General features: G+C 56.1%; 2 protein-coding genes across 3 annotated transcripts; one reads left to right on the top strand and one right to left on the bottom strand.

The window, feature by feature from the left end:
- The first annotated feature begins 1,515 nt into the window (after positions 1–1,515).
- On the top strand, positions 1,516–12,118 carry LOC125684617 (alpha-2-macroglobulin-like protein 1). The gene is made up of 36 exons (XM_048926888.1): positions 1,516–1,721; positions 2,137–2,326; positions 2,481–2,640; positions 2,748–2,800; positions 3,569–3,589; positions 3,677–3,830; positions 3,948–4,032; positions 4,108–4,231; positions 4,312–4,426; positions 4,625–4,734; positions 4,821–4,973; positions 5,091–5,318; positions 5,590–5,647; positions 5,723–5,868; positions 6,049–6,198; positions 6,348–6,536; positions 6,686–6,776; positions 7,290–7,458; positions 7,573–7,798; positions 7,867–7,993; positions 8,222–8,343; positions 8,523–8,574; positions 8,764–8,838; positions 8,925–9,101; positions 9,244–9,325; positions 9,433–9,589; positions 9,665–9,739; positions 9,912–10,068; positions 10,152–10,366; positions 10,452–10,667; positions 10,740–10,864; positions 10,949–11,039; positions 11,136–11,204; positions 11,300–11,402; positions 11,506–11,547; positions 11,654–12,118. Exons 1-36 carry the CDS (start codon positions 1,648–1,650, stop codon positions 11,683–11,685), a joined length of 4,413 nt encoding a protein of 1,470 aa, XP_048782845.1. The 5' UTR covers positions 1,516–1,647; the 3' UTR covers positions 11,686–12,118.
- A 194-nt stretch (positions 12,119–12,312) lies between these two features.
- FTSJ3 (FtsJ RNA 2'-O-methyltransferase 3) lies at positions 12,313–19,095 on the bottom strand. 2 transcript variants are annotated; one of them, XM_048926886.1, is made up of 22 exons: positions 19,019–19,095; positions 18,781–18,888; positions 18,601–18,706; positions 18,393–18,439; positions 18,232–18,311; positions 17,918–18,017; positions 17,587–17,781; positions 17,384–17,499; positions 16,475–16,579; positions 16,211–16,311; positions 16,051–16,131; positions 15,812–15,961; positions 15,382–15,517; positions 15,070–15,275; positions 14,856–14,976; positions 14,669–14,762; positions 14,280–14,427; positions 14,123–14,199; positions 13,869–13,971; positions 13,349–13,532; positions 13,171–13,265; positions 12,313–12,942 (listed from the first exon to the last, which is right to left on the bottom strand). In XM_048926886.1, the coding sequence occupies exons 2-22, from the start codon at positions 18,845–18,847 to the stop codon at positions 12,756–12,758; spliced, it is 2,499 nt and encodes an 832-aa protein (XP_048782843.1). In that variant the 5' UTR covers positions 18,848–18,888; positions 19,019–19,095; the 3' UTR covers positions 12,313–12,755. The 2 variants fall into 2 exon arrangements, with proteins under 2 accessions (XP_048782843.1, XP_048782844.1); XM_048926887.1 differs by having other exon boundaries at positions 19,007–19,067.
- Positions 19,096–19,380: the final 285 nt, after the last annotated feature.

The following is a 19,380-nucleotide window of genomic DNA, read 5'->3' as shown; positions in this document are numbered from 1 at the left end:
CTGGACAGGGAAACAGTGGGGATGGGGTCCAAGCAGGCTCTGCTTTGGGTCCTGAGCTCTCCTGGCACATCAGTGGCTGGGAGGACAGCGAGGATATGATCCAGATGGTCTGACCGTGTGTTAGAAGGAGGAGAGGTGTTTCTGGGATGGAGGTCAGGCTCACTCTGACCCTGGCCTCACACATACTGTATTTCAGCCTTCACAAGGTTTATGTGGAAACTGCAGCTTCCTGGCCGTTCTGCTCCTGATTCTTTGTACCTACCAGGCAGCTGAGGTCTCAAACCTCTGCCCAATCCTGCTTCTTCACCCCCCCTGCCTGCCTGGAGCCTTCAGCAAGAGGTTGGGATGGGGACTACAAAAGCCACTTGTGGTCCCTGCTCCTGCCTGGCAGCTCCCTCACCCTGTGTGCATCAGCGGCCGATCGGGGACATCTGCTTTGCTGCCTGCATGGTTGCCCTTGAGCTGACACCAGTGCAATTCCTGGAAAAAAAGGCAAAAAACCTGGGGATCAATGCAAACCTGAGATTTGAGCCAGGAGCAATGGCTGGACGTGGGGAGGATGGTCTGGGCTGTTCCTGCTCTGCCAGGCTGGAATATAAAGAAAAATGCAAGAGAGGAAATAGAAGCAGCAAAAGGTTTTTTCTGCAAGAAAGCTCCTTGTCTTCAGGCTCTTTCCCAGCATCCCTGGCCAGAGTCATCCCTAAGGGCTGGCACTTTTTGTTCTTGGCTTTCAGTGCTCCTGTCCTGTTTAACGATACATAAAAAGGCCTGTAGTTCATTTGCATTCACTTTTCACTTTGTTTTGCCAAATAAAAACTGGAACTAGAAATGAAAGAGTGTTTGTTGCATGGGTGGCAACACCTGCATCCCCAAGTGACAAATCCTCCCTGCAGTATTTCCCCACGGGGACAGATCAGGCAGGCAGAGGGCCTCATATCGATCTGCCCATGGCCTTGCTGCCTATGGTCCCCTCCTTTATCCCACCCCCATGCCTCAGATGGTTTATGGGATGGCCCTGAGCTCGCTGTCACATCGTGCCATGCTGTACGGTAGGACACTGACCCACACCCACACCTGGGGGTGGATGGATGGGCTGGGGGCCAACATGCAGTCACACTCCCCCTCATTGTTTCTTCAAGGACAGTGGGGAGCCCATGGAAAATGGCTCATCTCTATCCTGGCTTCCAGTGCTACCGCCTGTTTCGATGGGATTGGAGGAAATGTGGCAAAAAGGCAGCCCGAATTCTATTGTTTGGGAAAACTGGAAAGATCTGGGAACAAACCCTTCTGAGAAATTGCCACTGGCTCACACACTGTACTGCCTACTTTCATTTTGGGAACGTGGCCCTGCTCCCTCCTATCATCACTTCCCAGCAAAGCAGTGTAGGAAGGTCCTGCCCCCTGGTTCTGAGCCTCTCCAGCCCACGGGAACATCTCAGATTGCAAAAATCCCTCATGGCCTTGAACCCAGGATGGCAAACATTGCCCTGTTTATATCTGCAGGTCGACATTGGCTGCTCATCCCAAGCCTTGTTGCTCGACTGGGAAAAGTGAAACTCTCATTTCAGAGCTTGTAGCAGATCAGGCACAGCTCTACAGCCGCTCAACAGCTGCAGAAGACTTCACCCATCCCTGACATCCAACAGCATGAGGTCGCCAGCAGCCCTGACCTGGCTGCTGCTTCTCATCCTCCACCTCACAACCGGAGCATCTGATGCACTGTAGGCCCTTTTCGTGTCCGTCTGTCTGTCTGTATCTGTTGGGGGGACATTTAGTCTCAGTTCCTTGGCTGTTCATGGTGGGAATGCCTGGGGCAGTGTGTTGTCCCTGCCATGAGCATCAAGGATATGACACCTGGAAGATTTTGGGGCTGCTGGTTCTGGTTTATTGCTGGTGTCACCCCATGAGGACTGTCTCAGAATGTGCTCCTGGCTGCCACATGGGACATGGGGACATATTAGAGACGTATAGCAAGCAATATCAGCTGCTGGTAGAGTGTTGGACAAAATGATCTAAGAGATCTTTTCCAGCCTTAATGATTCTGGGATTCTATGAGTGGACGTGGAAAGGAGGAGTTGAGACTTGACCTTAGAGGTTTTATTCCAACCTTAATGATTCTACGATTCTCCTTTCCAGGCACTACGTGGTGACGTGCCCAGCTGTGTTTTACCACCCATACTCAGCAACGCTGTGGGTCCATCTCAGCAATGTCCACCAGCCCACCCAGGTGACCATCCAGCTGCAGAGAGAAGACAAGGCTGGAAACATCACCCTGCTAGAGAGGAAGGTTGAGGAGCCTCAGCTGCTTTTGAATGTCACCTTCCCTGTGAGTGTCACCCCAGGACGCCTTGTGCATCCCATTGCCTCCAGCTCCATGGAGAAATGGATGGGAGCTGGGCTGATTTCCTCAGCTTTTGGTAGGGGAAAACAGGCAAAATATCTGTGAGCCTTGACAGACTTCTGGCATTTCTCCTCGCTAGGCTCCAGCCCCCTCCAAGGGGAAGGAGGAAATTGCTCATCTGTACGTCTCCATCCAAGGAGAGTCCCTGAATACCACCAGGAAGAGTGTGATGCTGAGAGTCCTGGAGCCTGGCATCTTCGTACAGACAGACAAGGCTGTCTACAAGCCCGGACAGCAAGGTGAGGGCTGGGATGGAATCCAGCCCCACTGCAGGGCTCAGAGTGAGTTTCCATCCATCTTCCTTTGGAGGTGAACCCACCACTCACTTCTGCTTTGTTCTTCCCAGTGAAATTTCGGATTGTCTCTTTGGACAAAGACTTTGTTGCCAGTGACAAGAAGGTGAGAGAAGGGCTGAGGACAGGGGGAGGTGACCTCGGTCCTTCTGTCTGTGGCAGAGGCGTGGGGATCAGCCAGTGGGAATCCTGTCCCAGCCAACAGAGCTGCTGAGTACCCTGAGCCAGGAATGTGTTGTGTCATCCATCGAGGCAAGAAGGGAGGAAGCAGAACTGCACACGTGACATGGCAATGTTCCCAATTTCATTGAGAGATGTAGGAGCAGTGAGTAGGAAGCAGGGAAAGTGCTATTGATATCGATAGGATCACGGGACACCGGAACTGCAGGTTAGTTCAGTCAGGTGCTCCTGAGCAATCAATCGTGTCAATGGAAGGGCAAAAGGTTCCCAGAGGAAATGTCAAAGGCAAAAGGCACTGGGAGATGCCACCTCCCCATGCTGCGCTGGCAGGGCTCAGCCCATCTCAAGCCATCCACAGGCTCATCATCAACCCCGAAACACAACACAAGGAGGGAATTTCACAGCCAAAAATAGAAGCATAGAACCATAAAAGTTGGAAAAGACCTCTAAGACCTCCAAGTCTAAGCCAACCTTTCTCCACCATGCCCACCAGCCGTGTCCCTCAGTGCCGTGTTTCTTGAACACCTCCAGGGACAGTGATTCCATCACTTAGCCGTTCCAGTCCCTCACCTCTCTTTTGGAGAAGAATTTTTTCCTGATTTTCTCAGTGTGCTTTTCCTGTGCTTCAGAGATGTCCCCACCCTTCTGAGACCCATTGAATGTCCCCTCTAACCATCTCCTCTTTGCCTTCCAGCTGCCCCTTGTCTTCCTGAAGGTCAGTGTGGGAGAGCTCCAGGGTGGGCTGGGGAAGGGGGGCACAGCTGGGAGAGGAGAAACCTAAACTTTTTGTCACCGTGCAAAGGATCCCAGAGGAAACCGCATCGCACAGTGGAGAGATGTGAGCCCACGGCAGGGCATCGTGGACCTGTCCCTCCCATTGGCTGCGGAGCCGGCGTTGGGCACATACACCATTCACGTGGAGAGGAAGACTCACTCCTTCAGCGTGGAGGAATACGGTGTGTGGGGATGGGAGGTGCATGGAGGGTGGGAGCTCCGCCTTGGCACGTCCCCACGCCACCTTCTGTCCTTGTGCTGGGAGTCACAACCCCGCTCTCGCCTCTCTTCTCCACCAGTGCTGCCCAAATTCGAGGTCACCATTGATCTTCCCCCCAGCGTGTGGGTGAAGGATGAGAAGTTCCAGCTGCAGATCTGTGGACGGTGAGCCCAAGTCGTGGTAATGTGGAGGGGATGGATGGAGGGCCCTTCACACCCTCACCACCCTCTGCCCCATAGATACACCTATGGGAAGCCTGTCCAGGGGAAGGTCCATGCTACCTTGTGCCAGCCCTGGAGTTTCAGAATGTACCCATATCTTCTTGAGGAAAACAAGGATATCTGCACGGAGGTTGGCGGGCAGGTGAGCAAAGCTGGGAGCATGGGTGAGACTGGGAAAGTCCATTGCAGTGCTGATGAGTGTGGCTGACTCCCTCCTTCCAGACCGAGAAGAACGGCTGCTTTTCAACAGAGGTCTTGATGTCTTCCTTCAACCTGAGCAACTACAGGCTGCGGAAGGAATTCCAAGTGAAGGCGTCACTGGTGGAGGAGGGGACAGGTAGGGGTGCTGGTGGGAGTGTTTTTGCATTCATCCCTGTTTGTACCCAAATACACACAGCATGGAGGTATCAGGCTCTCCAGGGAAGCCCATGAGCAAAGCTGTGACTTAGAGGTACAGGTGTGTAGGAACCAGGCTCAGGCTGTTCTGTGCCCTGTGTCCCCAAGACACACTTGTCTCCCTGCTCCTTCTCCACAGGGGTGGAGATGAACAACACCAAGACCTGCAAGATTTTGGAGAAAATCTTCACAGTCACCTTTGAAAACACTGATGACTTCTACAAGCGTGGGCTGCCCTACACTGGGACGGTAATGGGGGTTTCTGGCAGCCCCACTCCCCACCCCTGTCCTGCGGCTCCAGCCCAATGCACGCCTCTCACCTTTCCTTCCTGCAGATGCATCTGAAGAGGGCAGACAGCTCTGCCGCAGGTGGGCAGCAGCTTGTGCTCCTTGTTAACAACAAGAGACACAGCTTCCTGACGGATGAATCTGGGAGAGCCTCCTTTGAGCTGGACACCTCCGGATGGACTGAAACAGTCAGACTGGTTGTGAGTAACTTGCGTCACCCTCTGGGGCTTCTCGGTGGCTTTCCCCATTTTTACGAGGCTGGGAGCCTTCTCCAAGCCAAACCTACAGCCTGTATCAGTTCCACCCTCATCCCTCAGGGTGAAGTCAACACGTCGGCTGACAGCCAGAATGGTGCCTCATCGCCCACATTCAACAGAGCTTATTTGAACCTCCAACCCTTCTTTTCGAAGAGCCAGAGCTTTCTGCACATCCACCGGCTGAAGGGCAAGCTGTCCTGCAGCCAGCTCGAGCAGCTCCAGGTGGATTATATCCTCAACAAGGAGGCCCTGGGGAGCGAGCTGCAGAGCCTGGATGTGGTCTTCCTGGTGAGCCTTCACCTGGGGAGGAAGGGCAGCAGGTGTGAGGGCATGGATTCTTTATCTGCACACAAGTGCACGGCTGTGTCCCTGAGGGCCAGGCTATGGTTGGTCTCCCTTAGCCAGACTAATGGACCAATGTGTGTCTACTTGCAAATAGGAGTCTTTGTTGGGGCTGAAGACTGGACAACTTCCAAACCACCCCAACGCTCTCGCCCTTAGATCCAACCTCCAACAGGGCATGGCTCTGACTTGGCCATTCCAACTTCCTCTTTTGCAGGTCCTGGCCAAGGGGACCATCACCAACATCCTCAGGAAAGAGCTGCCTTTGAGTGCAGGTGGGTCCTGCAGATGGATGGGCTGTGTAGGACTTTGAGGCCTGTGCCTGGACCTGATTTCCCTCTTTGTCCCAGGATTGAAAGGCTCCTTCTCCCTGGAGCTGCCCATCAGCCCTGAGCTGGCTCCCACAGCCACGGTGCTGTGCTATGCAGTGCTCCCCAACGGCGAGATGCTGGCTGGCAGCACCAAGCTTAACATGCTCAGCTGCCTCCCCAACAAGGCGAGTTGTGAAATCACCCCCATTGCCTCACCCTGCTCCAGATGTGTCACAGCATCACAGCCTCTCCAGCCCACACCCCGATCCCCCAAACCTTCAGCTTGATTTTATCCATGCCATGCTGCTCCAAGAAGACCCCCGCATCCACAGATCCTTATCCTTCCCCTGTCCCTCCCCCCCCAGGTGAAAATGGCCTTTTCCAAGGAGCGGGCGCTGCCTGGTTCAACGCTGAAGATGGAGTTGGAGGCAGCCCCAGGCTCCCTATGTGCCATCCGTGCCGTGGATCGTAGTGTGCTGCTCCTGAAGCCTGAGGCTGAGCTCACTGCGGCGGAGGTAGGCAGTCCCAAGGTGACTTTTTCCCCTTTAACAGCACCACGGATCAAGCAGGATGGAAGAGGAGGTGACATGGAGTAGATCATTCAGCCCCTTGTAGGGCGTGATGGTGGCATGGTTCTGTGCCTAATATATGTCTTTATTCCCAGATCTACAAAGTGCTCCCCAGTTTCAATTATCCTGGAAGAATCCGAGACCCATCGCCCTGTGGCTGGTACCATCACGACTTCCACGTCGACACAATTATGATGGAGACTGCAGATGTGCGCCGTTCAAAGAGATTTATCTTACCACCTTACTGGGACAACATCCAGATGAACCCCTCCAAATTATTTGAGGTAAAGCCTTGAGCCTTATCGCCAAGAGCCAACCATGGTTTGTGCAGGGTGCCTGGGAAGCTCAGCAGTGCCCCACGACCGCTCACTGCTCAGGGGGGAATATTCATCCCACTGGTTTTGGAGATGGACAATCTCTTTTTTTTTCACAGAATGCAGCACTGAAGCTTCTCACCAATGCTAAGACAAGGGATGATTGCAAAGAGTATTACACGCCTCAGTACTTTACGCTGGATGTGCCAGGTGAGCGTCCTGCCAGCATGCCTGGAAGACATTCAAGGCTGGATGGGGCCATGGGCAGCCTGATCTGGTGGGGGAGAGCCAGCCTGTGCATGATTTGGGGCTGGTTGGCCTTTGAGATCCCTTCCAACTCAACCATGCCATGATTCCGTGGTTCTATGATCTTTAAGATCCCTTCCAATCCAACCATGCCATGATTCCGTGGTTCTGTGATGTTTAAGGTCCCTTCCAGCCCAACCACACTTGTCATTCCACAGTTCTGCAATCTTTAAGGTCCCTTCCAACTTAAGCCATTCTATGATTCTATGATCTTCAAAAAGCACGTCACACAGGAGGGGCTAGGCTTGTGTCCCCACTGTTAGTGGGATGGGAAATGCTGTCTGACAGGGCTTCCATGCTGGCTCAGTTCTTGGTTGAGGGGATGTTAGCTGCTTTTGTCTGCCTTCTGCATATGTCCAGCCCTGGTCGAGGTGACAGAAACCAATGGAAACCTCATTTGTGCTCTACTATTTCTAGGCAATGCCGGGCCTGGTGTCAGAAGATATATGGATATACCCAGGGTTGGAATACCCGTGTTAGCTAGCGTCCCACATGCTGCAAGCAACAGCAACAGCAACAAGGAAGAGCCTCCAGCTCCCCGGGTTCATTTCCCAGAGACATGGTTGTGGGATCTGGTGCCTGTGGGGTGAGTGGGAATGGGGAGAGCCCCCAGGATGGCTTCTCTTCCTCGGTGGAGAGAACCAGCCCAGATACCACCAGTGGCTGACACTTGGCGGCCTCTGGATGCTCTGTCCTGCAGGGAGGAGGGCTCTGCAGAGATGGGGATGACGGTGCCCGATGCCATCACGGAATGGAAAGCTGAGATGTTCTGCACAGCACCTGTGGGCTTGGGGCTGGCCCCTGCCACCACCCTCACAGTCTTCAAGCCCTTCTTTGTGGACCTGGCTCTGCCCTATGCTGTGATCCGTGGTGAAGCCTTCTCGCTGGTTGCCACCGTCTTCAATTACCTGCGGCAGTGCCTACGGGTGAGTGAGGTGGGCAGGGGGCTGGGGGCTGTGCCCTGGTAGGTGGCTGACGTTGTTGGGGTCTGCAGGTCGAGGTGACACTGGCGGACTCGGCGGAGCTGGAGGTGTCAGCAGTTGCAGGTGCAGTGTACAGCAGCTGTGTCTGTGCGGATGAAGCCAAGACGTTCCGGTGGGATGTGAAGGCCACCAACCTGGGTATGGGTGCATGGATCCCCTCCCTGCCACTTGGAGAACACCTGGCACAGCGGGGTGGACAGGGAGGGTGTCAGCAAACATGATGCCATCTGCAAAGCTCTTCGCTGCTCCATTTATCCTTTCCCCATCACCTCTCATCCCAACCCAGCCAACCCCATTCAAAGCCCATGGGGCTGCAGTGGAGGCTGGCGGGCTCTGTGGTGACTGGATGTCGCACTGGCATTGCAGGGGAGGTGAACATCACCATCAGCACCGAGGCCATAAGCTCTGAGGAGCTCTGTGGCAATGAGAAGCCTGTGGTGCCAGCCCAGGGACGTGTGGACACTGTGATAAAGCCATTACTGGTGCAGGTCAGACAGGTTACGAGGGATGAAAGAGGGATGGGGGCTGAGCAGACCTGGGGGTGCAATGGGAAGATCCCATCACATCATCTTGGGAGTGGGACAGCACCAAGTGTCACTGCAGGGATGGCCCTGGGGGACGTGGGGACATGGAGGTCACAGAATTGACCACGTGTTGCTTCCTACAGCCCGGTGGCATCCTGGTGGAGAAGGCACACAGCTCCCTGCTCTGCAAGGAAGGTAGGAGCATCTGGGACCACTGTGGGGACATGGGGCTGCTGGCATGAGGGACACCAAGCTGGAGGAGCCATGGACATGGGTCACTTGGCTCATGGAGTCCATAGAGGGATGAAGCATCAAGGGGTGGACGAGGGTGATGTGGGGCCATATCCACTGCCGCCCCATTGCCATCACCCTCCATCCCCACAGCCTCTGAAGAAGTGTCCCTAGAGCTTCCTGCCAACATCTTGGAGGGCTCCCAGCGAGCTCACGTCAGTGTGATGGGTAAGGGATGGAAACGAGGTGCAGAAGTCTCAGCTGGAAGTGAGATGCCCCCAAAATTGATGGGATGGGGTACGGGGTGCACGCAGGCGACATCATGGGCAACGCGCTGCAGAACGTGGACCGCCTCCTGGCCATGCCCTACGGCTGTGGGGAGCAGAACATGGTGCGCTTCGCCCCCAACATCTACATCCAGCAGTACCTGGAGAAGAGCGGGCAGATGAACTCCGACATCCGTGCCAAGGCGCAGGGCTTCCTGCAGAGCGGTCAGCGTCCTCCTCCCGACCTCCCTGCTACCAGCAGGAACCCCTGCCTCCCTCCCCATTTCATACCTGCACACAGGGGTGGGCATCCTCTGCGGTCCCCCCAGAGGCAGATGTGCCAATAGCCATCCCCATCTCTGCGCAGGCTACCAGAGAGAGCTGCTCTACAAACACAGCGACGGCTCCTACAGCGCTTTTGGGGAGGGAGATGAGAGCGGCAACACCTGGTGAGGGTCCGCATGGCATGGGGCAGCGCGGTGCCATCCCTATCACCTCCTCTTGCCACCAAATCCCCATTCGTCCCCCTTGCTGCCCTCCCTCTGACACCTTGCAGGTTGACAGCATTCGTTCTCAAGTCCTTTGGGCAAGCAAGAGCCTTTGTGGCCATCGAGGAGCGGCACATCACGGACGCGCAGCACTGGTTGCAGAAGCAGCAGAAGGAGTCAGGATGCTTCCGCAGCGTGGGCAAGCTCTTCAATAACGCCCTGCAGGTGAGGACTGAGTGGGATGGGGTGACGTGGGGACACATGGCTGGAGGTGGCACAGACAAAGCTGTCTCTTTGCAGGGTGGTGTATCGGATGAACTCTCGCTGTCTGCTTATGTCACGGCTGCGCTGCTGGAACTGGGGATGTCCCCAACGGTGAGGATAACCCTGTGGGGTTGGGGTCAGGTGCTGGCACATGGGACCAGCCCAGCACTAAGGTCTGGATGCACCAGGCCATGCTGCTGTAACTGGGCAGAAATCCTCCTTTGGGTGATGTCCACATCCGTGGGGCGTTCCTGGCTGCTCAGTGTCCCCTTTTCCACTGCAGGACCCAACTGTGAGCTCAGCCCTGAAATGCTTGGAGGCGTCAAGCACTGACAACCTCTACACCGAGGCACTGCTGGCATATGTTTGTGGACTGGCAGGGCGTGAGGAGCAGCAGCAAGCCCGGCTGCAGAGCTTGCTGCAGCGTGGCACCAGCACAGGTACCTCTGAGCCACTCCATCCCACCTGGGACTCCCACCCTGAGCTGGGAACTGGGGACTTCCCTTCCACCCTTTCTTCCCAGAGGGGCTGCTCTTCTGGAAGAGGAAGGAGAAAGCTCTGTCCACCGAGTCCCCCTGGGCTGAGGCTGCGCCAGCAGAGGTGGAGATGACAGCTTATGTCCTCCTGGCGTACCTGACCCAGCCCCAGGTGTCCCGTGCTGACCTGGCCAAAGCCTCCCAGATCGTCCGCTGGCTCAGCAAACAGCAAAACCCCTACGGAGGCTTTGCTTCCACCCAGGTACCACCACAGGTTCTCCCAGCACAGGGCTGGGATGCCACCAGCTGCAACTTGGGGTGACCCCAACTCGGTGCTTCTTGCCTAGGACACTGTGGTGGCCCTGCAAGCTTTGGCCAAGTATGCCACCCTGACATACAGCGACAACGGGAACTTAGCAGTGACGGTGACAGCCCCGACGGGCTCCAAGCAGGACTTCATGCTGGAAGCCAGCAACAGACTGGTGCTGCAGCAGGCAGCCCTGCATGATCTGCCAGGGCTGTACGGGGTGAAAACCCACGGGCAGGGCTGTGCTCTGGTGCAGGTGGGTACAGCACGGGGTCTCTATGCATGCGTGTCACCTTCCAGGTGGCCTTAACCTTCTGTTTCACTCCAGGTGACGCTGCGCTACAACATGCCACCGCCTCCCAGCGCAGGGACGTTTGACCTCAGTGTAGAGACAGAACCCAAAACGTGCACAAGTGATGCCAGCACCCACTTCCGCCTCCTCCTCCGGGCACGGTACGGTTTGGGGTCACCCCGAGGGTTTGGTGGGGGCCAAACAGCCCCCAGCCTCAATGCGAGGCTCTGCCTTTCCTTTTCCAGATACACTGGAAATCGTGCTGCCACCAACATGGTTGTCATCGAGGCCAAGTTGCCATCAGGCTACATCCCAGACAAGAGCTCAGTGGTAGAGGTGAGAGGTCCCTGCTGTCCCTCTGCACACTGGGACCCAGCACGGGGACAGAGGGTTGCCCACATGGTGCTGAGCCCTGCTCTCCCCATTCCCCAGCTGAAGAGGCAGAAACTGGTGAAGAAGGTGGAGGTGCAGAGCGACCAGGTGACCATTTACCTGGATCAGGTGAGATGGGTGGCAATAGCAGCAGTGCTGCGAGCACAGGGATGACACTGGGGTGGTGGGACGTGGCTGTGCCTCACCCTCGGGTTATCCCCCAGCTGACAAAGGAGGAGGAGACCTTCAGCTTTGCAGCCACACAGGACTTCCCAGTGAGGAACCTCCAGCCTGCAACCGTGATGCTGTATGACTACTATGAGACAGGTGAGCTGCCCTGGAGCCCCAAACCAGACACTGTTCACACTGACCAGCTGTGGCTCGTTAATGGGAGCAGCTCATTGAGCCCATTTCCCTGCTCCTGCTGCAGGTGACCGCACGGATGCTGCCTACAGCGCTCCTTGCAGCTCAGGTAGGGGCTGAGGGGCCATCCCTTCATCAGGACCCCCAGGGACAGGAGCTGGAGGAGGGGGCAGAGCGGCTCTCCTCTCATAACACACCTCTGTTTTGTTTTGAAGAGGCTGACAGACAGGCAAAGGAGAATTTCTAGAGGAGTTCCACGTCTAGCAGCTGATCCCATCTATGCACCTTGATTCCCTCAGCCAAGAACCAGGACTCTGCCCAAGGTCTCTGCTCCCACCGGCCCTGCAGGGGGCAGCTCCACCAGCACCACTGCACAACTCGGCAGCCTCTCCCCATCCCGTGCAGCTCCTGCCCTACCAACATCCAGTGGAGCCACAGCTGAGGCACACTGGGCACAGGGACAACTCACTGCTCTGCACCCCCTGCCCTGATTTTATGGGGACAGCATGGTGCACCTACCCATGGGAGCAGTGCACAGAGCCCCTGGCCCCCTCCCCTTCCACTAACAGTGCAGGTGCCTGAGGATAATGCTACGACATATCTGAGTGATGATTAAAGGAGAAGAGAGGCCACAGTCCCTCCAGCCACTGCCCTGGGTCTAAATAAAGAGTATTTTCTTAAGTATTTCCTTTTCTCTCTTTATATGCTGTGTTCCCCCCTTGGAGAGGGTGATGGGGCTGGCTGGGGGCTGTGCTGGGCTGCTGGCTGCAGGGTGAATCAGCTCAGGTTCAGCCAGAGATAAATTGAGATGTGCTGAGGTGAGGAAAGGAGGGTAGCAGCTCCTCTACTTGCTAAGATGCGGCACACAGCCCGCTCCATCCTCAGAAGAGTTTATTTCTGTCATAAATGAAGAGTTCTGTGAAGGCCAAACACTGCCCAGCACCCACAGCTCCACAACTTTAGTCATTTTGTCACCAGCGTGGGGACAGCAAAGGCTGAAAGGATGCCCATGCCACCTCTGCAGTGCAACAGTCCGAGCAGCATCCCAACAGAACCAGCAAGTGACAAACCTGGAGGTGCAGCCCCACAGGCCAGCACAGGCACGAGATCAACCCTACAGGGCTGAGGTCAAACCAACTCTCGGTGCCCCACAGCAGGACAGGAGGTGATGTCACATGAAGGCACTGGTAGGGCTCAGTCCCAGCCCTTTTCCCGCACTGGGGAACAGCAGGTCGAGTTGAGAGGTGGAGTTGGGAGGGCAGGAGCCAGCTCTGCCCGGTGCCCCAAACCAGGCCCCCCATTGGAGCTGCTCCCACATCACTTGCGGCGTTTCTTCTGCTCTTTGCGTTTCTGAGCCCTCACATCCTTCTTCAGGCGGCTGTCGACGACCTTGAATTGCCCCTTGACTCCGGGGGGGCGGCGCACCCGGGGTCCTACACCCTTCTTAGCCACCAGGTAGGTGACCTGCCGCTTCTCCTTGCCCAGCCCAGCCTTCTTGTAGATGCTGCAGGAGGAAGGGAAAGATGGGACAGATCCTCAGAGAGGGACTGCTGCAGGAAGCGGCTTTGGCACACATCTCCAGACCAGTATCAGGTCTCATCCCCCGCTGCGCCCCAAGATGGGGCTCTCCCAGCCCTCAGCCCACCCCATACCCAACCCAGCTGGTTCAACATGCCCTGCAGGATGGGCTTTTGTGACCACAAACGATCCGGGTCCCAGCTTCACCACTCACCGCCGCAGCTGGGCCACCTTCTCCCGCTCTGAGATATCCACCGTGCTCACCACGGCCTCCGCTTTCTTCTTCATCTGCTCCATTTTCTTCAGCATCTGTGGGGACAGCAAAGGGTCAGAGACAATGGGGAGCAGAGCTGGGGACCAAGCACCCAAGGCAGCAGCACAGCGCCACTCACCCGCCGCTTCTTCCGAGCTTTGGCCTCTGCCACCTTCTTGATGGGGCGGGCGTTGATTTGGCGCCAGCGCTGCCGATATTCCTCCACTGTCTGTCTGTCCAGGGGGATCTGCTTGCGCCGGTGCTGCTTCTCCTCCTCGGTGAACCATTCTGGCAGCTCTCCTTCCTCCTCATTGAAGGAATACCTGCAAGAAAGGGGAAACCAGGCGAACTGTGGGGTCGCAGCCAGGTCCCTTGATACACCTACCATAGAATGGTTTGGGTTGGAAGGGACCCTTAAGATCACCTACTTCCAATCCCCTGCTATAGGCAGGGACACTTGCCTCTAGACCCGGGTTGCTCACAGCCCCATCCAGCCTTGAATGCTTACAGGGAGGGGGCATCCACAACCTGGCTGGGTAACCTGTTCCAGCGTCCCACCACCCTCACAGTCAAGCATTTCTTCCTAATACGTAGACTAAATCTACTCTAAGGAGGAGAATGAATTCTGTTTCCCCTCCAGCACCCACAGCTGCACGCACCTGTTAAAAGAATCATCAATGAAGTCCCGTTTGGCCTTTTTGGAGGTGGCAATGATGGAGCCAAGTGCAAGGCCCTCTGCATCCAGGACACGTGCTTTCTTCACTGCAGCACACAGAGAGATTAAAGCTTGGCAAACAGCCCCAAATCCAGAGAGCAACAAGCAGCCCTCCCACCCCAGTGAAGGGCCGGACCCTCCTTCACCGAAAAGAGACCCACATGACATCACCTGGAATACACAGCACTCTCCACTCACCTGGGTCCTCAATGGGCACCACCTCAAAGCCACATGGCTCAACCAGGCCCCGCTTTCTCCCCACTGGTGCTGGAGGGCTGCAAGGAGGAGAAGAGAGCAGTCAGTGTCCTCACCTCCCTGCTCTCCACGACAGCACAATATTCAGTCTGCACCTCACCCTTCCTCATCGCTGCTGCTGCTGTCATCACTGCTCTGCTCAGCCTCTGCTTCAGCAGTGTCAGCTCCTGTGTCTGCTGCAGCCTGGGGCTCAGCTACAGCATCCTCCTGGGGAACCTTCTTCTTCTGTCCCTTCTTCTTTGTTTTGCCTGGGAAAAAGGAACCAGAGGATGAGGCATGCCCCACTGCAAGCCTATCCCATAGAGACGCAGCTCGTTAATGCTGCTCTAGTGCTGATTCATTAACTGTGCAATAATACAGACAGGAAAGCAACTTCTGAACATCTCTGCCTGCTCAGAGCAGTGTTCACATTGCAGTTTGACCCAGTGCCCCAGAAAGGGATACGAGGCTGTCCTTCTGTGTCCCCACAGCAATGCAGCCCCCACTAACCTGTCTGGGATTCACGCTGTCTTTCAGCCAACATTTGTGATTGCCCCAGCTCCAGGTCCTCATCTGCATCATCCTCAATGCCAGCAAAAGCATCCTGGGGACAGGGAGCAGTGGGTCAGGGGGCACAGGGGGAACTGTTAGGGCTGAGGCTGTTGTAGCATTTCATTTCTGACACGCTGGAACTCACCTTCCCAAACCACAGGCTGGTCTGCCGCTCCTGCAGCACTGATTTCTCCTCCAGAGGCACCAGCAGAGGATTCTCCTCTTCCTCCTCCTCGTCCTCCTCCTCTTCCACCTTAGGCTTCTCCCTGTGACAGCAGCAGGACCAGTGCCAAAGGCCAGTCTCTGCATTTGCTCTTAAGGGAGCTCCTGTCCTGTCCTGAGCCCAGCCCAGCTCTCACCTCTTCACACCCTGCTCTCGTCTCTCGCGCTCCAGCCGGCGCTGACGGGCCTCTATCTCAACCAGCTCCTCTGGGTCCAAATCGCTGGCCAGGGACACATCATCCTCATCATCTGCATCTGAGACACAGATGTCATCATCCCCAGGTCTCATCTCCAGCAGGGCATCTGCTGACGCCATGTCTCCCCGGGCCACCTCGTTCAGCAGCTGCAATACAGGGGACAGCAGAGTCAAGAGTTTAAGCCTGCCTGCCACGTGCCCACATCAGTCCCACCACTGTGGCTCCGGAGCTTGGGCTGCTCCAGTCACACACCTGGGTCCTCTGGATGGTCTGGAGGGAGAACATGCTGGTATCGCCATCGTCAGCGATGGAGACGCCAGGGAGGTCCATCTTCAGCTCCACACGCTCGCGCTGCTTCCGCTGCTCCTTCAGGATTTTCTTCTTTTTCCTGGAAAAAAAAAAAGGCAAAGGAATGAGGCTGCACTCCCAGCAGCTCATCCACTGCCACACTCGAGCCTTATCTCTCTGAGGATGAAGGGCACAGCAGGAGTCACTCCACCATGAGGGGGTCCCAGTTTTGGGGCAAAGAGAGCCCACATCAGCTTGGAGAAGCAGAGGACCCCAAGAACCCCAGACCCAATCCCCTATGAACAGAGAGGCAGACCCTGACACCACTGCCCAGACCCTTCGTGCAACTTTAGCACAACGATCCCCCGTTTCTCCTTGGCTGAGCTGCTTTTACCTTTTCAGCTCTGCCAGCTCCTTAGCCTTCATCTCCGCTAATGCCAGCTCCACCTCCTCCTCTTCCTCTTTCGCCACCTCATCAGCTGCAGCTTTTGGTGATGTCTCCTCCTCCTCCTCCCGGCCTTCCTCCTCTTCGCCAGAGCTCAGGCTGCCAAAAGGACGGAGGTCACAGAACCTTTCCTGGTGGCAGCCCCTTCCTACCACACTGGTGCCATGGGGCAGCTGTGCTGCTCTTACTTGATATCCAGCTCCTTCGCCTGCTCTTTCAGCTTTTTGGTCAAGAATCGCCTCAGTTTTGTCCTCCAGTTCAGCAGGGCTCTATGCAAGGAAAAACCTGTTAGAATCACCCCTCTAGGCCCAGCGTGATGCCTTGCCCCTTGCCCAGTTCCCCCAGTACCTGAGCTCCTTACGCCCCAGCACACGGATGTCCTTGCAGCACTGACGCAGCTCCTCTGTGGTGGAACTGTGATTCTCCAGCTCTCCATCCCCCAGCGTGATCTGGATGAAGAGTGATGAGACTGTGATTTCTGAGTCCCTGCTTTTGTCCTGCCTCCTTTCTGCAGGAATAGGACCAGGACCCCTGCAGGACGCCCTTCTCATGGCTCTGTGCTCGTGCAGATCTGTTTCTGGGGCCACCAAAGTCTGTCTCACAGGCACTCACCTCGTTGGCTTTGGAGAGGAAGTCCACAGGGTTGGGAGCCTTGAGGAAGTCCATCAGGGTGAAGCGGTGGTAGAGAGTGGTGTCACCATCTGCATAGCCTTCAGCCTACAGGAGGAAGGCATTGTTTAAGGTACAAGACAGCTTTCAGCCATCTCCCACATGTTAACAATTCAATCTAATCACACGTTGTTGCAGCAGCCTACATAAACATGCCTACGCAACCCAGGAACAAGAACAGCCCCCACCTGCCTGCTGAGTACGGGGCCAGCTCTAGGATGCCACCTACAGCCTCACCTAACATAGAGGTGATGACAGTGAGGGTTCGTGAAGCTCCACAGCCAGCTGAGGCTGCTTAGCAGAGTTTTCAGTGTTCTGTGTCCTAAAAACACCTCACAGACTCACAAACCGAGTGGCCAGCTGTTGCAAGAGAGAGTTTGACTGATCCATCTCAGCCTCACAACTTGTCTGTCATTTCTCCAGCACTGCATCACCTTCTAAATGCATAAACCTCCCTAATCCTGGCTATTTCATGCACCTTACACCCCAGACCTTTCATTTTTCTGGATATCTTTTCGTATTACGCTCTCTTTGGCCCCAAGTTCTACCTCCTTTTACTTGTTTGGCCACAATGCACAGCGAAACAAACCGGTTGCCCAGCACCCTGCTACCACACTCCTGCAGCTTTTCACCTGCCAGCACGCCTGCTTAACCATCCACCTCTGCTTTCCACACTCAGCTGCTAAAACCAAGCTTCCTCGTCCATCTGTCCCATAAACATCAGACTGTTTGCCAGGATGAGCAAAATAAAGAAAAAGGAATAGAGCCAGAGGCTCTCTCATGCTTGGTTCTTAGCATGGGACAGATCCCTGATGAGTCTCAGCCCACCCCAGCAGAGCACCCTCCTCATACCTTTGGCTTTTTCTTGCTGACAAGCTCGCTAACAGACTTAGCGTGAACCTCCACCTCCTTGAAGGCATATTTCGGGTCAAAGAACTTGCTGTCAATTTTATCTGGAGCCTGATAACCTGGAGTGATAGAAATCAAAGGCCAGTGGGTTTCCCCAAGCCTCAATTCAGTGCTCGAAGCGACAAGAAGTCCCTACGGCCGCTCACCCTGGCACACCACGAAGATCTCAGCAGACTCATTGCGCGAGGCTTGTGGCTTGGTAGCCTGAACCTTGTGGAAGAACTGCTGGAAGATCCAGAGAAGAGGCTGGTAGTCCCGGGAACGAAAAACCTTGGTGATAAACCATCCGCCTTTGCAGAGGAACTCACAGGCCAGTTTCAGAGCCATGAGGGTCAGGTTGGCTGCAGTGGTGGAGACGAGCAGTCAGCAGAGTTGCTGCTGCCCCCACCAGCCTGCTCCATGTCTCACAGTGCACGCTGACGTGCCAGCTTCTCCAAAATTGCACCAAGCCACGTGTCAGCTCTGGGTGACCCCAACCTTGGGAATAGGCATCGTGCACCCAGCTGGCCCCCACGTTGGGCGCTCCATCATTCAGCACCACGTCCACCTTCCACGTCTGCAGCTCCTTGCGCAGAGCCTGAGGGACAGAACTCCTGTTAGTTCTACTGACCTCTCTTGTTCCGCATGATCCAGCAAGCAACTGCCCCACTCACGTCCAAACCTCCCTACCCAGTGATCTGCTCAGCCCTGGCGCTGGTTTCACCCCCCAGTGAGTCCCACTCATGCAGAGTGATACCCCCATCCCTTACAGAGCTGCAGTGACACAAAGGGCAGGGGACACCGCTCCTCACCTGGCGGCATTTCTCTGTGGTGATGTCCTCCTGCAGAGTCACTACATTGGGAATGGGCTTGATAGGGACCAGATCCACTCCTGATGTAAAGGAGTGAAAACACACATCAACACTATGCTCCAGCCTGTCACAGGTGTCTTCCAACCCACCACCTCACTCACCAATGACCAAGCTAGAAACTGGCATGAATTTGGAAGCCACCTGCAGCCTGCAAGGAACAGAGAGGACCAAAGGCACTGTGAGACCTGAGAAGAGCCCTCAATCCCAGTCGGTGCTGCCACAGCTCTGACACAGAGCAGCCACGACAGAAAGCAATGGGGCTGCTTTGCAACGAGGTCCCAGGGCAGCACGAGTCCCAAAGGCACTCACCACCCGCCGGGGGCCGCACACAGGTCCAGCAGCGCTCGTGCCTTCTGCAGGAACTGGAACTTCCTATTGAGCTGCAGCAGCTTGAAGGCGGAGCGGGAGCGGAACCCTGCGGGGGGGAGGCGGGGGAGTCAGGGGCTGCCGAGGCGCTGCCCTGCCGGGTCCGTAGGAAGCCGTGCTCACCCGTCTCCTTGGCCAGGTGGTAGAATTTGTCCCGCCGGCTCTTCCCCACTTTGCTTTTCTTGCCCATGGCTGCAGAGCTGGGACCTGCTCTCCCTTACTGGCACCCACCTAAGGAAGCAGAGGAATGAACGCCGCCCAGGATCCCGGCATCACGGGACAACCCCGCTACCCCGCGCAGCCCCCAGCGCCCCGCAGCCTCCCTGCCCCTTTCCACCTCCCCGCTGACCACACAACAAACCCGATCCCAGCTCCGCCAGCTCCTCGTGCGCACAGCGCCGTCCCGTCGTGCCCCGCGCCGCCCGCTCCACTTCCGCTTCCGCTCAGCTCTCACCGCCATTTTAGGAAGGGAGCCCCGCATTGTTTAACAACCGCCGCGGGATTTACACAGTCCTGGGAGCGGGGCAGAATGGCCGAGTGCGTTCCTCAGGAGTTGCTTGGGTTCTGCTTTCGTCCGTTCCACGCTTCATGAAATGAAGAAACAAGTATTGACCTTACCAATATGGCGGAGGCGGAAGAACTACTGTTCCGCACGCGCACTCCGGCAGAGCTGCTCTGTACTACGCATGCGCATCTTGAGGTTTCGCGTCGAAGGAGCAGATT

Source organism: Lagopus muta, chromosome 25 (genome assembly GCF_023343835.1).
Source record: "Lagopus muta isolate bLagMut1 chromosome 25, bLagMut1 primary, whole genome shotgun sequence".
In the NCBI taxonomy this organism is placed as follows: Eukaryota; Metazoa; Chordata; class Aves; order Galliformes; family Phasianidae; genus Lagopus; species Lagopus muta.
Note: the sequence above shows the minus strand (reverse complement) of the source record. Positions and strands in the feature narration are given on the sequence as shown.